At 50.0% G+C, this 20,732-nt stretch overlaps 5 protein-coding genes across 5 annotated transcripts; all 5 read left to right on the forward strand.

The window, feature by feature from the left end:
* Positions 1-1,591: 1,591 nt before the first annotated feature.
* Positions 1,592-6,159, forward strand: LOC111071951 (RNA polymerase II degradation factor 1). The gene is given in 5 exon segments (XM_041593498.1): positions 1,592-1,765; positions 2,932-3,145; positions 3,217-3,494; positions 3,496-4,552; positions 4,612-6,159. Coding segments are annotated over 5 exon segments (2,526 nt in total). The 5' UTR covers positions 1,592-1,609; the 3' UTR covers positions 5,433-6,159.
* A 1,368-nt stretch (positions 6,160-7,527) lies between these two features.
* On the forward strand, positions 7,528-8,968 carry LOC111071953 (putative mediator of RNA polymerase II transcription subunit 26). The gene is made up of 3 exons (XM_041593491.1): positions 7,528-7,597; positions 7,659-8,558; positions 8,621-8,968. Exons 1-3 carry the CDS (start codon positions 7,583-7,585, stop codon positions 8,966-8,968), a joined length of 1,263 nt encoding a protein of 420 aa, XP_041449425.1. The 5' UTR covers positions 7,528-7,582.
* A 1,881-nt stretch (positions 8,969-10,849) lies between these two features.
* LOC111071956 lies at positions 10,850-11,329 on the forward strand. Its single transcript, XM_041593492.1, has one exon. It carries the CDS (start codon positions 10,850-10,852, stop codon positions 11,327-11,329), a length of 480 nt encoding a protein of 159 aa, XP_041449426.1.
* A 2,226-nt stretch (positions 11,330-13,555) lies between these two features.
* LOC111071940 (hornerin) lies at positions 13,556-15,409 on the forward strand. The gene has a single exon (XM_022363494.2). It carries the CDS (start codon positions 13,695-13,697, stop codon positions 15,333-15,335), a length of 1,641 nt encoding a protein of 546 aa, XP_022219186.2. The 5' UTR covers positions 13,556-13,694; the 3' UTR covers positions 15,336-15,409.
* Positions 15,410-19,613: 4,204 nt separating this feature from the next.
* Positions 19,614-20,661, forward strand: LOC111071928. Its single transcript, XM_022363477.2, has 2 exons — positions 19,614-20,099; positions 20,161-20,661. Exons 1-2 carry the CDS (start codon positions 19,820-19,822, stop codon positions 20,529-20,531), a joined length of 651 nt encoding a protein of 216 aa, XP_022219169.2. The 5' UTR covers positions 19,614-19,819; the 3' UTR covers positions 20,532-20,661.
* The last annotated feature ends 71 nt before the right edge of the window (positions 20,662-20,732 follow it).

Consider the following 20,732-nt stretch of genomic DNA (forward strand, 5'->3'; position numbering starts at 1 on the left):
ATAAGTCTCTAAATCTCCTTGAGCCAATTAATTTGTGCATCTATCTGGGCCCACTGTTTCGTGTGGCCTACGTCATCGATAGCGCCTGCTGACTGCCTGCCTGCCTGTCCGTCTGTCGGACACTTTTTGCTGCCGCTGTTTGCTGTTTGCATTGCCATTGGATTTGTGGTGGTGGCTGCAGCTTTTGGCCACATAACGGGGCATGGATCGCAATCGCATTCGCATTCGGTTGTTGGCCAGGTTGTTGATCTTCACAGACACACACCACAGGCACACACACACCACACACACACACACACACACACTTATATGTGTGCTTTGTTTCGCTTTTGATTATTACGGCCATTATCGCTGGCGTTAAGTGTGGCAAGTGTTTCGGTGTTCGTTTCGCTTTTTGTTTGCCTGCCTGCCTCTCCCACCAGAATATTAATATATATAAATCATACGCCCTGTGGGGGCCACGTAAAAGAAATGCATTTAATGCCAGGCGAAAATCGTGTGCCAAAACTCTAAAAAAAAAAAAACCAATCAATAGGCGGCACCACCCTCCCAATGGGATCATTCTGGTTGTGTGCCTTAAGCCGCGCTATCTGCAAATTGCCATCAACATTGTTGCCTTGCCTTGCTTTGCCTCCCTCTTTCTCTCCCTCTCTCTCTGCTTGCAACTGCAACATTTGATCGAAAATCATCATAAATCTTGCAGCCAGTCTCTGTCTCGCTGCTTGTTAATTATTATGCACTGAATCAGTGACCATGAAGCCAAAACATTTGCCCAGCCACCCATCCATCCCATGCGCCTGCTGCTTGCATCGGTTGAGGCACCGCTCTTGAGGCAGACCCTCTCTCGGAAACAGTTTGAGCGGCGAGGAAAAACCCAAAAACACCAAAACAAATCGAGAACCCATTGGGCTAGCAGCCTGCAGGGCTAGAGTCATTGCTAGAGTCATTGCGCCGCGGATGCGAGCATGCAAAGCTATCCCAGAGGCTGGGCTGACAGATCGATTCGCTGTCGCTTAGACCAATAAATGCCATCGATGCTGGCGATGATTTTACAAGTCAATTACGGGTATTACGAACCGTTTTGAGCCCCAAACATTTCATTGAACTGTCTTTGTGTTGTGTGTTGCCTGGTCTGGTCCGGGCTGGTCCGGGCTGGTCTGGTCCGGGCTGCTCTGTCTATTTGGCTTATGGCTTAATTGGCCATCAAAGTCGCCAAACTGAAGCCGAGAAACCAGTTCTAGCTGCCCGTTGTGTGGAGGAGCAGAGTCGAGGATTGGAAATAGACAGTCGATTGGGTATCAGAGATTGGGGGTCATAATGGGTGTACACTGTACTCTCTACACTGTACATATCACGCATACGCCAGTGCGTTTTTTCGTCGATTGCCTCGTTACAATTTCAATTGTCATCGAAAGTGAATCTCTGTGCACTTTTCTCTCTCTCTCTCTCCCCCTCTCTCTCTCTTTCTGTGTGTGTGTGTGTTTTTTTTTTGTTTGGCCTGCACATTCGCATAAATTTTCCGCTGCAACGGGCCGCATCATTATAAAAGCCGCACTGCGCCAGCGTGCCGCAAACACTTGCACCACAGACCCCAACGCGTTCGCAGCACATGTCCGCGAACAGAGCGCGCCAGCAGCAAGCACGGACTAGTCCACATCCACATCCACAGCCACAGTCACAGCTCAGCCCCAGCCAGCGCTGCACCAGCAACAACACAATGGCCCGTGCTCCTCCACTCGTGCGCAGCCTCTGTCTGCTGCTACTCGTAAGTAATCCCCCAGGCAGGGGGGCACACATCCCTGCCCCGAGCTACAACGCAAGGACTGCGCACAATCCACTCTCCCTTTTTTTTTTTTTGGTTCTTGTGCAAAGTGACTGCGTGCCATTTTTCGTTCGGTTTGTGTCCGCGAAATTCTGCAGGAAATCCTCTAGGAATAAAGTGTGTGAAAGGTGTTCCAAGTGAATATTTTTTTATTATATTTCCAAGCGACTTAATGAGCTCTCCAAGGACGCCATTTGAGGCACCAAAGGAGCAAGCAAAAGTATTTGCCCGAAGGATTTGCTTTACTGCCCAAATAAACTGCTGCCTAGGCCCACAAATAAATTCGGCAAGCGCATGGAAATCTTTTGCACAGCTTCCTTCTGTGTGGTTTTTATGAGTGCCGAGAGGAAATCTCTTCTCAGAAATGTATGGCATTTCTTTTCCTACAAAAGATTTTAAAGGAAATCTCTTCCCAGTAAATATTTTTGGCATTTTTGTAGAATTTAAAGAGCTACAAAGCAGAGCCATAAATTTCATATTTTATCTTAGCTCTGCATGTGATTTTATTATTTTTGCTCCATGTGTTCCACAATCCTTGCAGAATCTTCTGTGCAGAATCTCGTGCAGAATATTTACAGAATAAATCAGAAATCACGTGTTTTTTGGCTTTGCGTTTGGCATCCTCTGCCAATCTGCCACAACGATGCACAGCAGTGCCCATCGACTATTGCGTGCCGCAAACACTTCATGCCACAAGCGCCCCATACCGCTCACCATCCCCCCATCATCATTCAACATTCAAACGATCCAACGATCTTTGGGCCATTGAACCTGAGCGAACGAACGAGCGAGCGAGTGGCGCCCCATGCGCCAAACTCAATCATTTAGAAACTGCAATCAACCACCCCCCACCACCCCCCCTGCTTCTGCTATTTCCTCCCTCCACCACCCCCCTGGCTGATGGACAAAAAGCGAAAGTTAAATCGGTTAAATATATTTAGCAGATTTAATTAGTTTAATTTGTGTGTGTGTGTGTGTGTGTGTGTGTGTTTGTGCAACAAATTGATGCACAATTTTCCCCTCTGCATTTCGATGACAATTGGCCGTGAAATTGATCAGCCACGCCCACTTACAGCCACTCCTTTCTGCCCTTTTGCCTCTTTTTGCAGCTGGGAACACTTTGTGATGCCGTCTCCGTGACGACAGGCACCTCGGGCCACAGTCACAGCCACAGCCACAGCCACCGCCGCCGCTCGGGCGGCGCGCAATCCCTGGCGGAGGACACTGTGCCGGATCAGCTGGCCCTGGCAGGACGCACGCACAGCAGACGTGGCGCCAGCCATGCAGCGCTCCAGAGCAGAGCCAAAGAGGCGCAGAACAAAGGTGAGCGAAACAGATTTCAATTAGCAGCAGGCAGCAGCTGTCACCCTCCCACCTCCACCACCCCTTCGCAGATTATGCCTACGGACAGGTGGAACTGAATCTGGTGCGACCCGAGCCAGAGGCGTTGTATCCGAGCAGTCTGAGCACGACCACGGCGGCAGTCGCAAGTGGAGTTCGTGAGCATCCGGATACGATCACGCTGGAGGATTCGCAGAGTGCCGCCGAGTATGTGGCGAATGCCATTAAGCTGGCCTACCAGCAGCCCCAGCTGACCATCCAAACGCACTCGCAGGCAGCCCCCAAGGAGCCGCAGGCGACCTCCGAGCAGCCGCAGCGGGATGAGGAACGGGAACGGGAGCGGCAGGCAGGCACAGCCCGCACCAGCGCCCGTGTACGAGAAGGAGCCCGTGACGCGCAGCTATGAGCTCTACGAACAGGCAGAACCCTCAACACAGTCACAGTTGCAGTCACAGTCACAGTTTCAGTCGGAGTTGCAGTCACAGTTGCAGTCACAGTCGCAGTTACAGTTGCAGCCGCAAGCGGGGGAGATCGAGCGGCAGTATCGGACCAAGTACTACAACTATGTGCCGTATCCGGCGCCGCAGCTGTACCGCAACCTGGAGGCTGAGGCCGAGGAGAAGGTGCGAGTGTCCGCCTCCACGGAGATACCCAAGTCGGAGATCATGAAGCAGATCGAGAAGTCGGTCATCAAGTACATGAAGGAGCTGGAGGCGGAGGGCAAGATACTGAGCACGCCCCAGGAGCAGCAGCAGCAGCCGCAGTCGATGCCACCGCCGCTGATCAAAACCTACTACAAGCCGGCATCCGCCTCCATTTCAGTATCCTCGGCGGCACCATCCTCCTCATCCTCCAGTTCAGGCAGCTCTGCCTCGTCCGAGGAGAAGCGCTACAGCAGCAGCACAGTGAGACCGAAGTACACAGCGGCGCCGGGACAGGGTCGCCAGCAGGGACAGCCGTCGTCGACGTCGTCGTCCTCCTCCTATCACCATCATCATCATCATCCCAGTGGTGGCAGTCTGGCAGCGCACCATCATCAGGGCAAGGCTCATCCGCATCTTCACTCCCAGTCGTACGCCCAGTCCCAGTCCCAGTCCCCGTCCCACTCGCAATCGAAGCCCCAGGTGCAGCACTACCAGTCCGAGACGGAGACCGCCTACCAGGCGCCCGATCTGCCCGTGGACGAGCTCAGTCCCAATGTCGAGTTCATCTACAAGATCAAGACGCGTGCCCCGCTGCAGACGGCCACCGTGAAGACGGTCTCCAAGCCGTACACGCTGCCCCTGAAGAGCACAGAGCACTTTGACCATGGCGCCGCCCTCAAGAACATCGAGGAGTTCGATCTGTCGCATGTTGTGGCTGGAGCAGAGCGGGAACGGGAGCGTGATCGTGAGACGGGGGAGGAGCTGCAACTACAACTGCAGCATCACCACCAGCATCAGCAGCAGCAGAGCAGCACCAGCACACGCGGTCAGCCGGTGGGAAGCCCCACAAGCTGTACTTCAACTCGGAGATCTATCACGACATCAACTCGCTGCCGTTCAAGGGCGACAAGGGGCGACACGATCCGGAGGCGGAGCGGGCCATCCAGGAGTACCGCCACAAGCTGAAGGCAGCCGCCGCCGGGGACCGGGACCTCCATCCGGACTACAAGGGCTACACGGGCTACTTTGCCGAGCCGGATCCGGAGGAGGAGCGAGAGCGGGAGCAGGCGAAGCTGCAGCTGCAGCTGCAACTGCAGTCGCAGTCGCAGTCCCAGGAGGATGGCTATCCCATAGTCAATCCGTATCCCTATCTGCTGAAGAAGGAGCCGCTGGGCTCCAAGTACGAGGAGGAGCACGAGCCCTGGTCGGAGCAGCCGCTCCGCCTGGTCCACACACACAGCCACCCACTCGGTCACAGCCACGCCCACGCTCATGGCCATGCCCATGGCAAGGGCCAGCACAAAGGTCAGCAGGGCCAGGGCCAGGGCCAAGGTCAGGGACAGGGTCAGGGTGGTGGAATCAACAGCAGCCTGGAGTACGACAGCTACAGCCCCAAGTTCAACAATAACCCCGAGGGCTACGGCTACCAGCACACGTACAAGGGCTCCCCCGGCGGAGGGGGGGCACTGCCAGCCGGCGGTGTCAAGCGTGGCAAGCGAGGCGGCGGCAGCGGTGGCAACCTACACCCGGCTCCGGGCAAGAAGCAGCTGCGAACGGGCGGCGCCGCCAGTGCGGGTGGCGATCTGGAGGCCAGCCTCGCCCTGAGGCCCCCACCCAAGAAGTAAACCTCATTCCCCAACCCCCGCCCCCACTCTCATAGCTGATTTTATGCAACATTTTGTTGCTTGTTGAATGTATTGTATGTGTTTTTTTTTTTTTGTTAGTTACTCTAAGTATTTTATGATTATTTATTTTACGGCCAGCTGCCCGGACCCGGCAACCCGGTCAGCAATCTAGAAAAGCGCAAAACAAATTACCCAATAATAAACGAATACTAAATGCGAGACTGGAAAGTGTTTGCCTCCCATGAACCAATCCGAACAGGGGGAATATCCAAGAAGTGGCCCACTAGCAGCACATTTATGCCCCATTAACGCGCGACTTTCTGCTCACTCTAAAGGCCATTTATAATTGGTAGAAAACTTCACCTTTGCCTCAGCATATCTTCACGTATGGGTGCAGCATCGACACGAATAAAAACAGTCCTCTGAAAGTTCATTCAATTCTCTTTTGAAGCCCACAATTATTTTTCATCTTTTTAAGTGAATTTCTAAAAATGATTTTGGTGGTGCCAAAGTACATACATATGTGGGTGTGATCCACGCATCCACATCTACAGCCTCATTTTTGTTCGATTGAGATGGGGAGTAATCGAACCGGCATTTCTCATGAATTAACTTCGGAACATTTTAAGGGCGTCCTTCGTCCTGCGGATCTTTGTGCTCCTGGAACGTCAAAATAGCAATAATTTATCTATATCCAATATACAAATAACGTTTCATAATATTCTTAGCACGTACATATATGGCCCAAGTTCTGTAGTAGGAAAAATAAAAAAATGTAAAAATGTAGAAAATATGTAAAAATTAATATAAAATTTTAATAAAAAAAAAAAAAAAAAAAATGTTTTTATTGCTCATTGACAAAAGCTGACTGATAGGAAACGAAATAATTATAAATGCTTGCTGACAAAAGTTGACTGAAATGAAACGAAAAATATAATTGCTCGCTGACAAAAGCTGACTGATATATAACTAAAAATTCGAATAGCTCGCTGACTGATATGAAACGAAAAATTCGAATTGCTCGCTGACTGATATGAAACAAAAAATTCGAATTGCTCGCTGACAAAAGCTGACTGATATGAAACGAACAATTCTAATTGCTCGCTAACAAAAGCTGACTGCTATGAAACGAACAATTCTAATTGCTCGCTGACAAATGCTTACTGATATGAAACGAAAAATTATAATCATGAATACACGGCACACACACACATTTACGTAACCTGAAATCTCAATCGGTTTCGGCAGCTAAAAATTATTCTGTGCATACAATCATATATTTTGGATTGTTACACGTACACACACACATGCTTGTCGGCCGTCGGCCGTCGTGACACGTCATGAGCCGACAGAGGTCAATCCCAGAGCCGAACGCGATCGGTCTCAGAGCCGAAGACCTGGGAACGTACGCTGAAAACTCAGCTGCGCCACTTTCTTTGTATGAACAGGCACATCTACACATATACTGCATGGTTAGTGCCTAGCCCTAGCCAGTGCTGCCCATGGACCAGTGCTGCCAACCAGGGGAATTGAATCCGGATTTCGCTTTTTGCCTTGTGATTTTCTGTTGGTTTTGCTTTGTGTTTCGCGCTCGTTATACGTGTGTGTGTGTGTGTGTGTGTGTCTGTGATATAATTAAATATTTTTGCGTACAATTATGAGATGACCACCCACGCCCACAACAGATTCCATTCCAGTTTCCAGCTACCAGTTGGAGTAAAAGTAAAAGTGCTGGCCGCCCCTCCACCAGTCCAGTCTTGAATTCGCTTGTATTCAAATTCAAATCTAAGCTAAATTTCCGCATCAGAATGCACTTTCTACTCGTAGCATGAAGATGGCAGAGCTAGTTGGCACATCTGTAAGTGACCTGCTGTGGGTGAGCCATATTACGTGAGAATCTGGCATTTTTCGGCAACATTCGGCATTCGGCATTCATCATCAGCCCACAAATGTACTCTTTATTTTTGTTTTTGGTTGGAGCAGCCGAATTTTGGCCAACGCTCACGCACTGATAGGCCAAGAGCTGATTTCAATTGATGTCGGTAGACCTAGACCCAGACTCGTGGTAATGCTATAAAACGGATTTGCCGTGGCTCGGCATTGCCATTGCTCGCTCGGCACTCGACCAGCTGCCCCAAATCACAACGAAGATGAAGCTCCGCGTGGTAAGTGCAACGCGCTTTGATCCTGCATCCTCCTACAGCTCGGCCTCTACTCTTTTTGCAGTTTCTCCTGCTCAGCGCCGCCCTGGCAGCGACTGTCCAAGCCGTCGTCCAGCCGGGCAGGAACCAGCAGCTGTTCAATCACAACCGCGACGGATACCGCTACAATGGACCCGCCCACAAGTATCTGCCCGCCGAGGGGCCGCCCAGCACGGAAGCGGGCATCATCACTGGCCCCTGGCAATCACATGGATCGCATGGCAATCAATTGCCACAATCCCTGGAGCACTCCCAGCAGCAGCAGCATCAGCAGCCGGGCTACAACGGTCCCTACAACTCCCAGTACTATGGAGAGGGACAGCGACAGGGACAGGAGCAGCATCGACAGGAAGAGCACTCCTGGAAGCAGGAGCAACAGTTGGCAGAGCAGCAACGTCAGCAGCAGAGAACCGAACCCTGGCAGTCATCTCAGGGACAGTTTGGACAGCAGCAAGGCTACCACCAGCAGCACCACCACCAGCAGCAGTACCACCAGCAACAGTCCCAGTCACATCATCAGCAGGGCCACCAAGATGGGGAATACTCTCCGGAGCAGCTTGGCAGACCAGAACAACATCATTCACAAGGCAGCCTTCAGCAGGAGCCACATCCGCAGAGAGCTGAATCCTGGCAGGGCTTTCACCAGGAGCAGCATCAACAGCAGCCACACCAGCAGCAGGAGCAGCAGCAGGAGCAACAGCAGAGCGTCCACTGGCAGCCATCCCATCTGGGGCACCGCTCTGAGAGTTTTCCCTCGGCTCTGGCGCATGCCAGCAGCCATAAAACTGTTGCTGCTCCTGCCCGCGATATCAAGCTTGTTCCAGCTTATACTCTTTCTAGTTATTCGGACCAAGATCGCTTCATTGGACTGGATGCACTCGACACTCGCCTACTGAGCCAATCCCTGCCAGATGCCTACCAGCGGGTGCCCTTTAATGCTGGCCAGCCCTCCAGACAGCAGGGCAGGGACAGGGCCAGCGGCAAGAGGAGCTGTTGGGTGGCTCTCCCCAGCAGCAACATCAGCCGCAGCAAAGCCACGACATTGTTCAGATGCAATCGCACTCCTACGAGCTGCCCTCGTCGCATAGCATGCAGCGGGAGTGGCCTCAGCAGCACCAGCAGCCGCAGCATGAACACTCGGGCAATCGTCAGTACTCGGAGAGTGCCTTTGCCTTCTCCAACCCATCCATTCACTCCTCCAATCCATCCATTCACTCCTCCAACCCATCCATTCAGTCCTCCAACCCATCCATTCACTCCGCCAACCCATCCTACGCCTTCCAGAACTCCTTGAGTCATCCCAGCCGCGAGTTCCAGCCACCCTACTATCGATAGTACTCTTCCCAGAATCCCCTGCTGACGCCTCGCTGGGATCCAACGCGCTAAGCCATAAGATCCCTTGTCCGAGCCGCCTGTTCCATCGCCCTTCCCTGGCCTTCAACTGGTGTCTTTCCTAGACCTGAAATGCATTTGGTTTGAGCAGGAATTTATCTTTTAGCTGCCCTTTTTTTTTTGTGTAAATTATTTAATCCAATAAATTATGTCTTGAGCTGAATGATGGCGTCACCAAATCGTGTTGGTGGTGGGGGGGGGGGGGGGCTCTGGACCTTGGAGTCTGTTGGCCAAAATGCGAGCATGGCTAATTTGATTACGCAAATTCCCACCGTCAATCCGGATTCTGGCCAACTAATTGCCAGAATTTGTTTGTAATTTGCCCAAATTAATGCCAGTGCCTGCTGCTGCTGCTGGTGCTGCTGGTGCTGCTACTGTGGCGAATTATGTGGCGATTAGAGTTTCAAATTAAAGATGATTCGGTTCTCGGGGCGCTTCCGCTGCTGTGGTACGTGTACGTGTGGCAAAAGAGTGTGCAAAGAGGCGGAAAAGTGAAGGTAAAGCAAACAAGACACCAGACAGACGGGCAGCAGACCAGCAGACCAGCAGACGCCCACACAGTGGGGTGGGCTGAGCCCATTGCTTAGTTGCAGCGTTGCAGCAGAAATCATAACAACAACAGCAGCAGCTTTTCTGTGGCACGGCGTCAACTTTCTTTGCAGCTGCAGTAGGAAGCGGCCAGCAAAAGAAAAATAATGCATTCACAACTCGATGAGACGATGGGATGATGCATATGCCCTGCCCGAGGGTTGTCCAGCAAAGGCAGTGATTAATGCATAGATTGAGATTCAATCTTGAATGAGAATGAATACAAATTTAATTCCAAGGGTTAGCTACGAAGGGAGGCAATCAATCCTGGCTTCTGCGCTGCCCTTTCGCCTCATAATTCTCTTCAATCTGTTCGTGTATCGATTGCCTACAGCTACACCTTATGGCAGTGCATCTGCAGCTTCGGCGACAGCTTCGCTGCTGCCTTTTGTTTGCTGCTGCTACCTTGTGGCTGTTAATCTTTTTGGCACATTATTCGTTATGTTCAAGCTTCGTTTTCGTTTTCGTTTTCGATCAAGTCGAGTCATCAAAAGTTGAAATGCTGCTGTCTGCTGTTTGGTGCGAAAGCGATCGATGAGGGGCGACAGCTGGACAGTGGGACAGCTGGACAGTGGGACTGGGGGAGTGCTATACCGGATGACTTTCTTTTAGGTTTTTGTACCATAAAGGGCGGGCACTTCTGCTTGTATCTTGCTACTACATAGATCTTAAGTATCTGCCACACTAGCAGCAGCAGCAGCAGCAGCAGCACAGCTGTGGGCCATCTGGGTATCCCCTCAAGTGGAAAATTTGGCATTCGAAGGGCAGGGCAAGGCGGTGGATCTCAGTTACATGGATTGTTGATCTCAGCCAAGTCACCAAAGCCACTGTTTGGAGGCAACCAATTTTGTATGTTGCAACATGATTTGCGCAAAACCCAAAGAGCCGAAAAATCATTTAACAAGAATTACTACTCAGTTAAACGAGAAAGAGAGAGAGAGAGAGAGAGAGAGCGAGAGAGTGCCATTAGCTGGAATTCGTTTGGTGGGGGTGGTGGGAGGTGGGGGCTATCGATGCGACCCCACTGCAGGCAGATGGAAAGGGAAAGGTAATGGGGAATGGGAATTGGAATTGGATTGCAAGTTGCGCAACACAGAGGAAGAAGCGGTGCCAGAAAGATATCACTTTTCAGCCTTGGCTGCGGCTATCGGATATCGGATAACGGTCATTCCGCCCATATATATGCAGTGGGTGTCAGGCCAAGGCCATCATTCGCCTGGCACATCGATGGCCAGCATGTCAGCATTGTCATGCCTCATCCTGGCGCTATTCGGCTGCCTGCCCCTGTTGCAGGGGCAACATCAGCAGCAGCAGCAGCATGCAGCATACCCCGCCTGGCTGTACGCCGTGCCGTGGCGTCCGCTGGTGCCGCCCACCACTCCACGGCAATTGCCGCTCTCGCAGCTGAGTCCCGGCTATACGGGTCCACAGACCTTTCCTTTCGTGCAGCGGCAGCGGGAGCGGCAGAAGCAGCGCGAGCCTGAGCCGCAGGATCTGTTTAGGCCACAGACGCAGCTGCTGGAGCACACGGGACCGCCTGTTCAGGGCATGTTTGCGCTGCCCTTTAGGCCCTCACCCTTTGCGGGCTACACGGATGAGTATGACGAGTATCAGGCAGGAGGAGGGTCTCTGGAGGGGCCAGCAAGAGAAACAGAACGAGCTGGAGCCTATGTCTACCTGTCCCCGGGGCGTGTGTACAGCCTATTTAGATCATAGAGTCCCCCCCCCCTACCTTTAATCACAAATAAAGAAGTAGAAGCCACCGTTAGACAATCGATTCGAATGGTCTTCTTCCCACACAGAAATCCAATCTCTGGCCATGTAATCTCTGGCGATGACTCGCCCACAGATGGGGAGATGCGAAGATGGCAGGAGGGGAGGGTAGGGGAAATGGGGAGGCGGCTGGTGGCCGACTTTTACCATGGGCGGATCTCGTCGGATCTCTGGCAATTTGTTGCCGCTTTCAAATGCCTCAATTACGACGACTACGAAGACGAAGACGAGGGCCCCCAGACGCACAAAACGCACAAGTCGCAAATCGGCGAAATTATATCTCGATCGACGTGGCGGCAGGTGTGACCTTGGCGGTGCGATTGCGCAACGCGCAACAGAAGTGGGAACCCAGCTGTGGGCTGTGGCATGGGGCAGGGGCAGGGGCAAGGGCAGCGGGTGCCAGGCAATTACATCAACTAAAAGCGCCGCGCAGTGGCACACGACCCGCCACAATGAAACGAAAGAAACGGCACACACAAAGAGAGAGAGAAAAAAAAAAGACGCCGCCAAAGAGTCAGCGAAGCTACCAGAAGAATCGCCACACAAAAACCATCGAAGAAATATCAAAGTCAGCGAGAGATCGAGGCCCGGAATACTCTTTGGGAAATACATTTATTAGCTTAGCACATTGAAAGTTCCTGAAGGTGTTTTCCTAGTAAGATATTCATAGAGGCTTTGTTGGTTGCAGTTCAAGATTTAGTAGGAGCGCTGCTAAGCCCCGTAGGTGAAGCCCCGTAGGTGAGATAGTGGTTCCGTTGTCGGAAGTACTTTTAATCAAAAGGGTATACGCAAAAAGGTACCCCCCCGCCTGCTTGTTATATGCTCTTCCCGCGTGAGCGAAGAATGCTCAAGCGAGTGACTTCCCCCCTGCTGCGAGTAAGTTTGACTAGCTCCATAGCCCATAGCAGTGCCACAAGGGGTGATCGGTGTAGTCTCATAAGAACTGTTACTTTTCGATTTTTAATTGAATCCATGCACCAGTTAAATCATTTCCCTTTCGTTACTTTTCGGATGTGCACTGATCAGCCCGTTTTAGTTTTTCTTTGATACTATCAACTGAAGTACTTAATATTTATTGGAATGAATATTTGTTTGCTCATATTAAGTCTTTTATTCATAAATTAATTAAATTAATAAAAGGAAAATAGATAAACTTCCTGCCGATAGAGACGTAATCCCAGACGCGTACCGTTCCGTTCCGCATACTGTACATCGCATTGCAAAATCGAAAACAAATCTCTTTTCAAAATGTTCGCAGCTGAAATAACACCAACAATTACAGCAGGCTAAGAGAGTGTAGTATGAAGAGAGAGGAGAGTGGAGTGCAGAGAGAAGAGAGTGGCGTTTGCGGCACAGGTACAACAAGTAACTGTGAATTAAATGCAATTTACGCATAAGCCGAGCCGAGTTGCCTTACGGGCAAAGGGGTGACAGCTGTGGAAGAGGGGGGGAACCTTGGGAAAACACACACTCGCCCGGGAGCAGGATGCGTTGCAGGGGGGGGGTAGAGGGGAGAGCCAAAGGGCAACCCGTGACATGTGATATGAAAAAGTGTCACTTGAACTTGAGTGGCGCTGTCGGGGTCTCCGCCAATCCGCACAGTGGGACAAATCATTGTAAATAGTGCACAACACATTTGCCACAGAAGAAGTGAATGTGGAGAGTAGAGTGGAGTACAGCTATATAGTACAGTAGAAGCTCCCCCCGCTCCACCACATCTTCATACTACAGTAAGCTCTCATGGCGACAAATTCAAATCAAATTAATTACAACAGCATTGCCCGTCTAGCCCACTGTGCGTGCGTCGAGAGTGAGAGTAAATGCGCCCCTCTGCCCTGCCCTCTGACAGCGGCTGACACAAAGCAGAGCGCAGAAGAAATCAAAGCCGAATTCGAAACCGAAACCGAAAACATTCATTTGCTTCTGCGTATGCAAAGCAAAGTCGAGGCTGGGCGGTGTCAGAGAGTGCGAATGAGAGGGCGAGAGAAGAAACTGTTTTCGCATCGCTGCGCGTCGGCGCAGTTGGCGTCGCCGTTGACGCTGAGCCGCTGTCCAAGTTCGAGTCGTGGCTGTGAGCTGTGGCTGTGACTGAGGCTTTGGCAGCGGCCAAGGCAGAGCGCGTATAAAAGGGTTGGCCGTCGCAGAGGTCGTCAACATTGCGCTGTCTACTGCGGCGCGCGACACTTGTGGAATACGCGAGAAAGAGACAGTGACAGAGAGCCTAGCTCCAAGGATAACAGTTAACTTTTTTTTGTGTGCTGTTTTTTGCTATTTTTTGCTGTTGTTTTTTGTTTTTGTGGCCGTGAGAATGCAGTTTGGAAGAATCCCGTTAGCCGTGGCTCTGCTCAGCTGCTGCTGCTGCTGCGCTCTGCTCGTCGATGCCGAGGCCCCCATCAATGCCGCCGCCGCTAAGCAGGCCCCCGCCCCAGCCGTCACGACCAACAAACTGAAGCGGGATGCCGGCCTGAGCTTTGGCAGCGGCCTCTACCACGGCCCCTCGCACAAGTACCTGCCGCCCGGACCATCCCACTCCTCCTCCTACGACTCGGGCTTCGGCTACGCCTCGGCACTTCACGGAAACGGACTTTCGTCCAGCAGCGGCTACGACTTCGGGCACGCGGATAGCACGCTGGAGAGCTACGGAGGACACCACTACGGAGGACACTCCTCCCACGGCAGGCCCCACTACAGCAGCAGCAGCAGCAGCGGTGGCTTTGGCGGTGGCTTCGGCGGTGGACACCACCATCAGGGTCCCAAGGTGGAGACGTACATTGTGCAGACGAGCGGTGGATCTGGCTCCGGGCATGGCCACGGCTATCACGGACACGGGCCAAGTCACGGACCCAGCCATGGCACTGGACACACCTACGGCTACAGTCATGGATATGGACAGGGCCACGGATCTGGATCTGGATCAGTATCTGGCGCTGGCCTGGGCTACAAGTACGCCTCTCATGGATCCACGGGTGGAGGCGGCGGAGGAGGCTACCTGAGTCTCCTGGGTGGCCACAAGCCCAGCAGCACCTACCTGGTGGCCGGTCCAGAGTATTCGCACAGCAGTCATCACGGCGGATCGGCAGGCGGACGTCCGAGCTATGCCATCTCCTCCTCGCACTCCTCGGCTGGTCACGGCTTCAGTCACGGATTCGGCGGCCATGGACTGAGCCACGGACCCAGCCATGGCCATGCCCTGGAGCACGGATCCAGCCACGGGCACGCAATAGAGCAGGCCCTGGAGCAGGGACTGAGCCACGCCCTGAGTCTTGGCCATGGAGCAGTGCAGCTGGGCGGCTATGCCCATCAGGGCCCCTCATCCCATCCCTCACTGGAGCATCATCTGGGCGGAGAGGAGACCTCCGGCTACAGCTACGAGGCGCCCAGCATTGGCTTTGGCAAATCACCGCCGCTGAGCAGCTACGGAGTTCCGCTGCTGCCCGGCTATGAACATCAGCAGCATCCACAGCATCCGCTGCCCGATCAAGTGCAGGTCCAGGTACTCGAAGAGCAGGAGCACAAGGCAGAGCAGGCGGCGGAGGAGCACCAGACGCCCATTTACGCCCTGGGCCACAAGGGTCTGGGCCACTTTAGCTACACGGCCAGCAAGCCACAGGCCCTGCACACCGATGTCCTGTCCAATGGTGGTGGTGGTGGTGGTGGCCACCACCACTCCAATGATATTTCCCTCAACGAGCTGTCCAAGGCGCCCTTCAAGCCCAGCGCCTTCCTGGGGGCCAAGCACGAGACCAGCTCCGGCTCTGGCGCTGGCTATGACTATGCCACGCCCAGCAATCAGTATCTGCAGCCGCCAACATCGTCGGGATATGACTACCAGACACCACCGCAACAGGTGCTGTACGGGGCGCCGGGCCACTCGGGTGACTCGGCCACGCCCATTTTCGAGCCAGAGGCCACCTACCTGCCGCCCGTGCCCACCCACGGATATCATTAAATTATTTAACTAGTTTTACGAGCTGCAAGCGCAACAATCTATTGTAATTTTTTTTTATATCGAAATAATAATAAAAAAACAAAAACGAACTGAAAAACGTAAATGCTGCCACGCCCCCCTTACCCCACTCTCTCCCCCACTGCCATAGATCTGAAATGCGCTTCCAGGAAGGCAACTGGAAAGCTGGACAGATTCCAGATGCTTAAAATGCAGGGCACATCCAACGGGGCACGATTTCTCGTAGCTCGATTTCTGATTACGGATTTCGCTTGCTCGAAATTTTGTGAATTGTGATTTGAATTGATGCGAGAAACTATATCAAAGCAAAAAGACACAATAAAAAAAAAACAAAAACTATAGAGAGAAAGGAGAGAAAGGAGAGGAGAGCAGACAGCGTAGTGGTGTTTTGTGGGAGTGGAGTGGAGCGGAGTGCCAGAGCTCTCTGGCAACGCCACTGGCATGGCCAATTAGCTGGGAGGCCAACGATCACAACGATTACTTGTGGAAGAGAAATTAAGTGGTCTCCATCTAGTTTGAAACCCATAAAAAAGAGATCCTCCACACAGTTCCGGGATTCGATTCGCAAAGGAATCAATCAATCAAGCGAACGCTTCTGAAAATATGCAAGAAAAATGCAATAATTAGGAGAATAATTAACAACAATCCTCACGGTATCCATAAGCAGAGGAGTACAGAAGATGAAAGTTGTACCTCCAAAGACTGACCTAATCTAAAATATATTCCACATACCATTCGCAGTCTGCGGCACTCTCTTATTGGAATTTGGATGCATTAATCAGTATGCCAGACCATGGCATCTCACTCCGGAATATTTTGATTAGTATGTCAGCGAAATGGAGAGAACATTAATGGCTCTAACAACAATCCAACTGCTGAAATTTTCCCCAGTGATTTCTCATTCCACTGCAATCCGCAATCCCCACTGGGTTGTCTCTGGTCATGATGGATGGTCAAAACACACTTAATCATCCTCTCTCCCAAATCTCTGTTGCATAATGCGGCCAACCAGTTGGGGCATTTGATCCTTATGCCATTATCGCTGACCCAGTTCAGAGTCGGACTCAGAGTTGGAGTTCGGAAAGTGAAAGGATGACAGCTGGACAGCTGGAATGATGGGAATAATGGGAATAATGGAAGTGATGGGCATGGGCAGAGGGCCCCCACTGCGCTCTGCTCTTGAGATGAACTTGAGGCTTTGGAACCACAGCCATGGTTCGTTCTGTCTTGCTGGCTTATTCGGTTCTTGGGCGGGGTTCACTCCCACGTTCATTAGCATAATTGAGCCGCCACATCCGGCCAGATCCGGAAGCGGCCAGAATTCGCTCGCTGAGACGTGACTTGGCCTGTGACTGTGACTCAAACCCAAATGCTCAAGATCTCAAGATAGAGATTTCGTCAGGGTCAAAGCTGCGTGAAAGTTACGCAACTCTTTTCTGAACTGTAGCCATATGCGCCCCCCCTCCTTTCCTCTTTTGTCATTCTCTATTTTCTTTCATTGGAATCTTTTCTGTGTATTTCTGTGTCGACAAGTTCATTCAGGCACAAAACAAAAGAAAGGTAAAAAAAAACGCAGGGGAGCGAGATCTCTGCCACAATAAATTAGATAAGTTGTTGAAGGCCCCTGCCGCTCTCAGCAGGGGGTCGCTGTGACAGATGCATAAAGAGATGGAGCGTGCTTTATGGCTCTGCTCATTAGCTATCGATAACTGATCGATACCTCCATCGATCAATGTGAATTGCTGCTGCTGGCCAAATTATGTGCGAAATTTGGACAAAAGTTCCATCAGAGTTGAGTCCCAAAAGAGGTGGGGGATCAGAAAAAAAAGAGTAGATTGACTTACCGAAGGTTTCTATACCCTTGCTAATCGATCGAGGAATCCAAGGAGAGTTCAAATTAATTCATTCCGAAGTACTCCAATGCCCCAAAGCTATTAATGGGGAATTGAAAAACCTTTTAAATTGTTTAATATTTATTTATTTATTAAACCTCTGATGGAGTGACTTAATTCTGGACTTGTCATAGTGTCATCATGATGCCACCAAACCTGAGTGGATAATCATAATACTCTCCGCAGAAGTGTATTAAAAGGTGTTAAATATTACCATTTCATCGTTATTGTTGTACCACCGTGCCATGGGTTTTATTATCGCTTTTGTTATTTATGACTTTTACGCCTGATTTTTGTTAATTTTTACCCACACTCCACTCCGCTGACCAAAAGGGAGGGTACCGGGATCCGGCAGAAATAAAATGAAATGGCTGTAAGGTTGTGGCAGGTTGAGGTTTCTTCGGTATCGGTATTAAAGTGCAGCAGCAGCCGCGGACGACAACGACCATTCACTTTTCATTTCATGTCGTTCATGTTGTTATTTCGAATGTGGTAACATTTTCTGTTGTTAAATCATTTCTTTCTTTTTCTCTTTCCCCACACATTTCTTCTGCTGGGCCAAGTACCAGAGCGGAGGGTAGAGATCAGCTGTGGGGCCGACCCCATAGCTGGCGTAGGGTACAGCCGGGAAAAGGAATAGGATCCCCACTATACTTTAGCATGTCCAGATTAAAAGTCTCACAAAAAAACCTAGTTGGGGTCAGGACTCGACCCCAGGGACACCGATTGGGCTTTGGTGAGAAACAAATGGGGTACGAAGCCTCCTGGGGTGGGTCCATCAATCATCTATAACCCATGAATCTTGAATAATATTTAAAGAAATTTTACAGCTGCTTTTTCAGAGGAACCTATGGCACATTTTACCTCATCGTTTTTATTCGGAATCCAAAAACAGTTGAGAAACTATGCGACGGGGACTATTTCTAAATAAATCGAAAATTCAGGAAACACACGGGATTATTATACATTATATTGATATATATACTCGATGATATCGACTAAAGCTGAATGAAATCGAATGTTCGTTCTTTTTGTTGTGTGAAAAGCTGTTACACATCCAAAGTATGCTACAACATTTTCATACACGTTTCTTGTATTAAAATTGTAGAGTACTTTCTGTAGCGATAAGTAAACTTTGGCAATGTTTCTGAATTCAAATAAAAGTAGCATAACTTTGCGCTCTCTTCACAAATAGCTTATGAAATTTGCAAACAACTTTTGGAATATATTTTGCTTTTTTTTCAAATACATTTAGCTTATCTTAGCTTTATTTTAATAATTTTAAATAATTAATTTTAGTTAATTAATTAATTATTAATTAATTTTAAATTTTAGTTTGCATCTCTTCATTGCATTAAAAGTAACGGAGTTGGTTTCTTAGTTTCAGACGTACTATATATCAGATTAAGGAGGTCCCCAAAGCTGGGCGAGCCTCCGATTTGCCTCCTCTGCTGCCATTTGAATCTCTACCACACTCATTGTAAAGAGCTGCAATATGCAAGAGTGAGTGAGAAATATCGGCTGTCGGCGTAGCTTGGCAGTTTGCTGATGTGCGTGTGTGTGTGTGTTGTGTTGAGCCACTCGCGACGTCTCGCTCTCACACATTTCAGAGCATACAACTCTATAAATTTAGCGCGTGTACACAGAACTTGCATGTGCATGTGTGTGTGTTCACAGCCAACGATTTGATGCTGAAAAATATGTTTGGTAATTCAAGCATGGACAGGAGTAAATACATACATATGTATGTACATATATGTATTTATGTATGTAATTCCGTAATTGCAAATACTGCCCGTGCTGCTAAACAACCAAAAAAGAATCATTTCCAAGTTCAAAGAATCAAAGAATCCATGTCACGCCCCTTTGGCGTTTCCGCCATTTTGTGCCGTCGGCCGAGCAAGAAACAGCGATGAGACGTCATTCTCCACACACACACACACACTTGCATATGTACGTATGGTTGATATGTACTATACATAAATGCCAGAAAACGGTTTTTCATCCATTCTCTTCGACGCGTAGAGCTACCATCTCCCTCTTACACACTAAATTCGCATGCGTCGTCTTCGCGCTGGCGCTCTAGAACAGGGATCTGCACGCACCCATACACTTGCACGCAGCAGGCAAAACGGAACATTTTATACAAGTGTTCGTGCGCGGCAGCACGGCAGTGAAACACTTTCAATCACTGACTGATTTTTGGTATAAAATTCATTTAAGCGGCACCAGCCGCTTGCCTCTCGTTTGCTGTTTAATGCAACTTGATCATCAGGTGGCACAATCTATAAACAGTTTGCATATACGATACGGCCTGGTCTGATTTCAGTGATAATTCAAATGCCAATACAATTAATAGGCAACATACAGCTAATTGGATCTCCGGCCCTAAGCAGAACTATTCTCAATTCTAATTGGAAAAGTAACGCTCTGTAAGGGTAAAACACATTAACCAACACTGGCCCTATATATTCGTCTGCCAAATTGTGACATATTTTAGTCAAGATTTTTTCCTACACATTGCTGTGCCGAAAAATCAGTTTAAAAAGCTAGGAACAACCGCGAGTTTTCATAATGGCGGAAAATAATAATCCCTCAAGCTTGGGGGAAATTATTGTCGTGGATCTGGAGGAAACGAACACTGAATTGGACTTCGACGACATTATCGTCTATGATTTGGAGGGATCGACCAGTGGCTCGGACTTGGAGGAGGAAACCAATGACTTGAACATGGCAGAAAACATTATTGTCTATGATGTGGAGGAAAATACCTCTGCCTCGGACTTGGAGGAGGAAACTACCAGCGCGAGCTTGAAGGAAAAATCAAAAAGCTCGCAAGTGGAGGATAAAAAAGGTTTGAATATTTTGCGATTTTATAAATGGCCTGCCCAAGCTACAATAGTATACAATTTCAGACAAGGCAGTGGGGTGTAAATTTAACATAGGCCCCGGGCCTTCCATTAGTGTGGATGTGAAATTCGAAGATGTCCACATGAGCCACGATGAAAAATTGTTGGCTATTCGCGAGGGCACTGCCATGCTGATACTCATGTCGAACCTGACGCCCCTGTGGGTGAAACTCGATATCGAGAACACCGCCTTTGAGACAGAGACTGAGATTCTGTACTGTAATGCTCCATATATTCATTACTACGGCCAAGAGGGCGAGCCATGTCGTAGAGCCACTGTGATTATAACGCATCCAGAAATTGCAGAAGAGCTCATCTCGTTTGCCGATCAACTGTGGGCTGGTGTGCCTTTACTGCTTTATGGGCAATGGCTCTAAACAAAACACAAAGCAAACAATTAAAAAACCTGCTGCGAACACAAGATCAGATCCCATATATGGTGGCCACAGGCTGCTAAGAAGCTGGAGTGCTGGGTATCTCGTTCTGCTGTTCATTCAAACATCTCACTGGTGCTGCTAGCCATTAGAAAATATATCTAAGAAACAATCCAATGGATCCAATCCATACCATAACTGAAA

The sequence above is a fragment of the Drosophila obscura genome, unplaced genomic scaffold (genome assembly GCF_018151105.1).
Source record: "Drosophila obscura isolate BZ-5 IFL unplaced genomic scaffold, ASM1815110v1 contig_190, whole genome shotgun sequence".
In the NCBI taxonomy this organism is placed as follows: Eukaryota; Metazoa; Arthropoda; class Insecta; order Diptera; family Drosophilidae; genus Drosophila; species Drosophila obscura.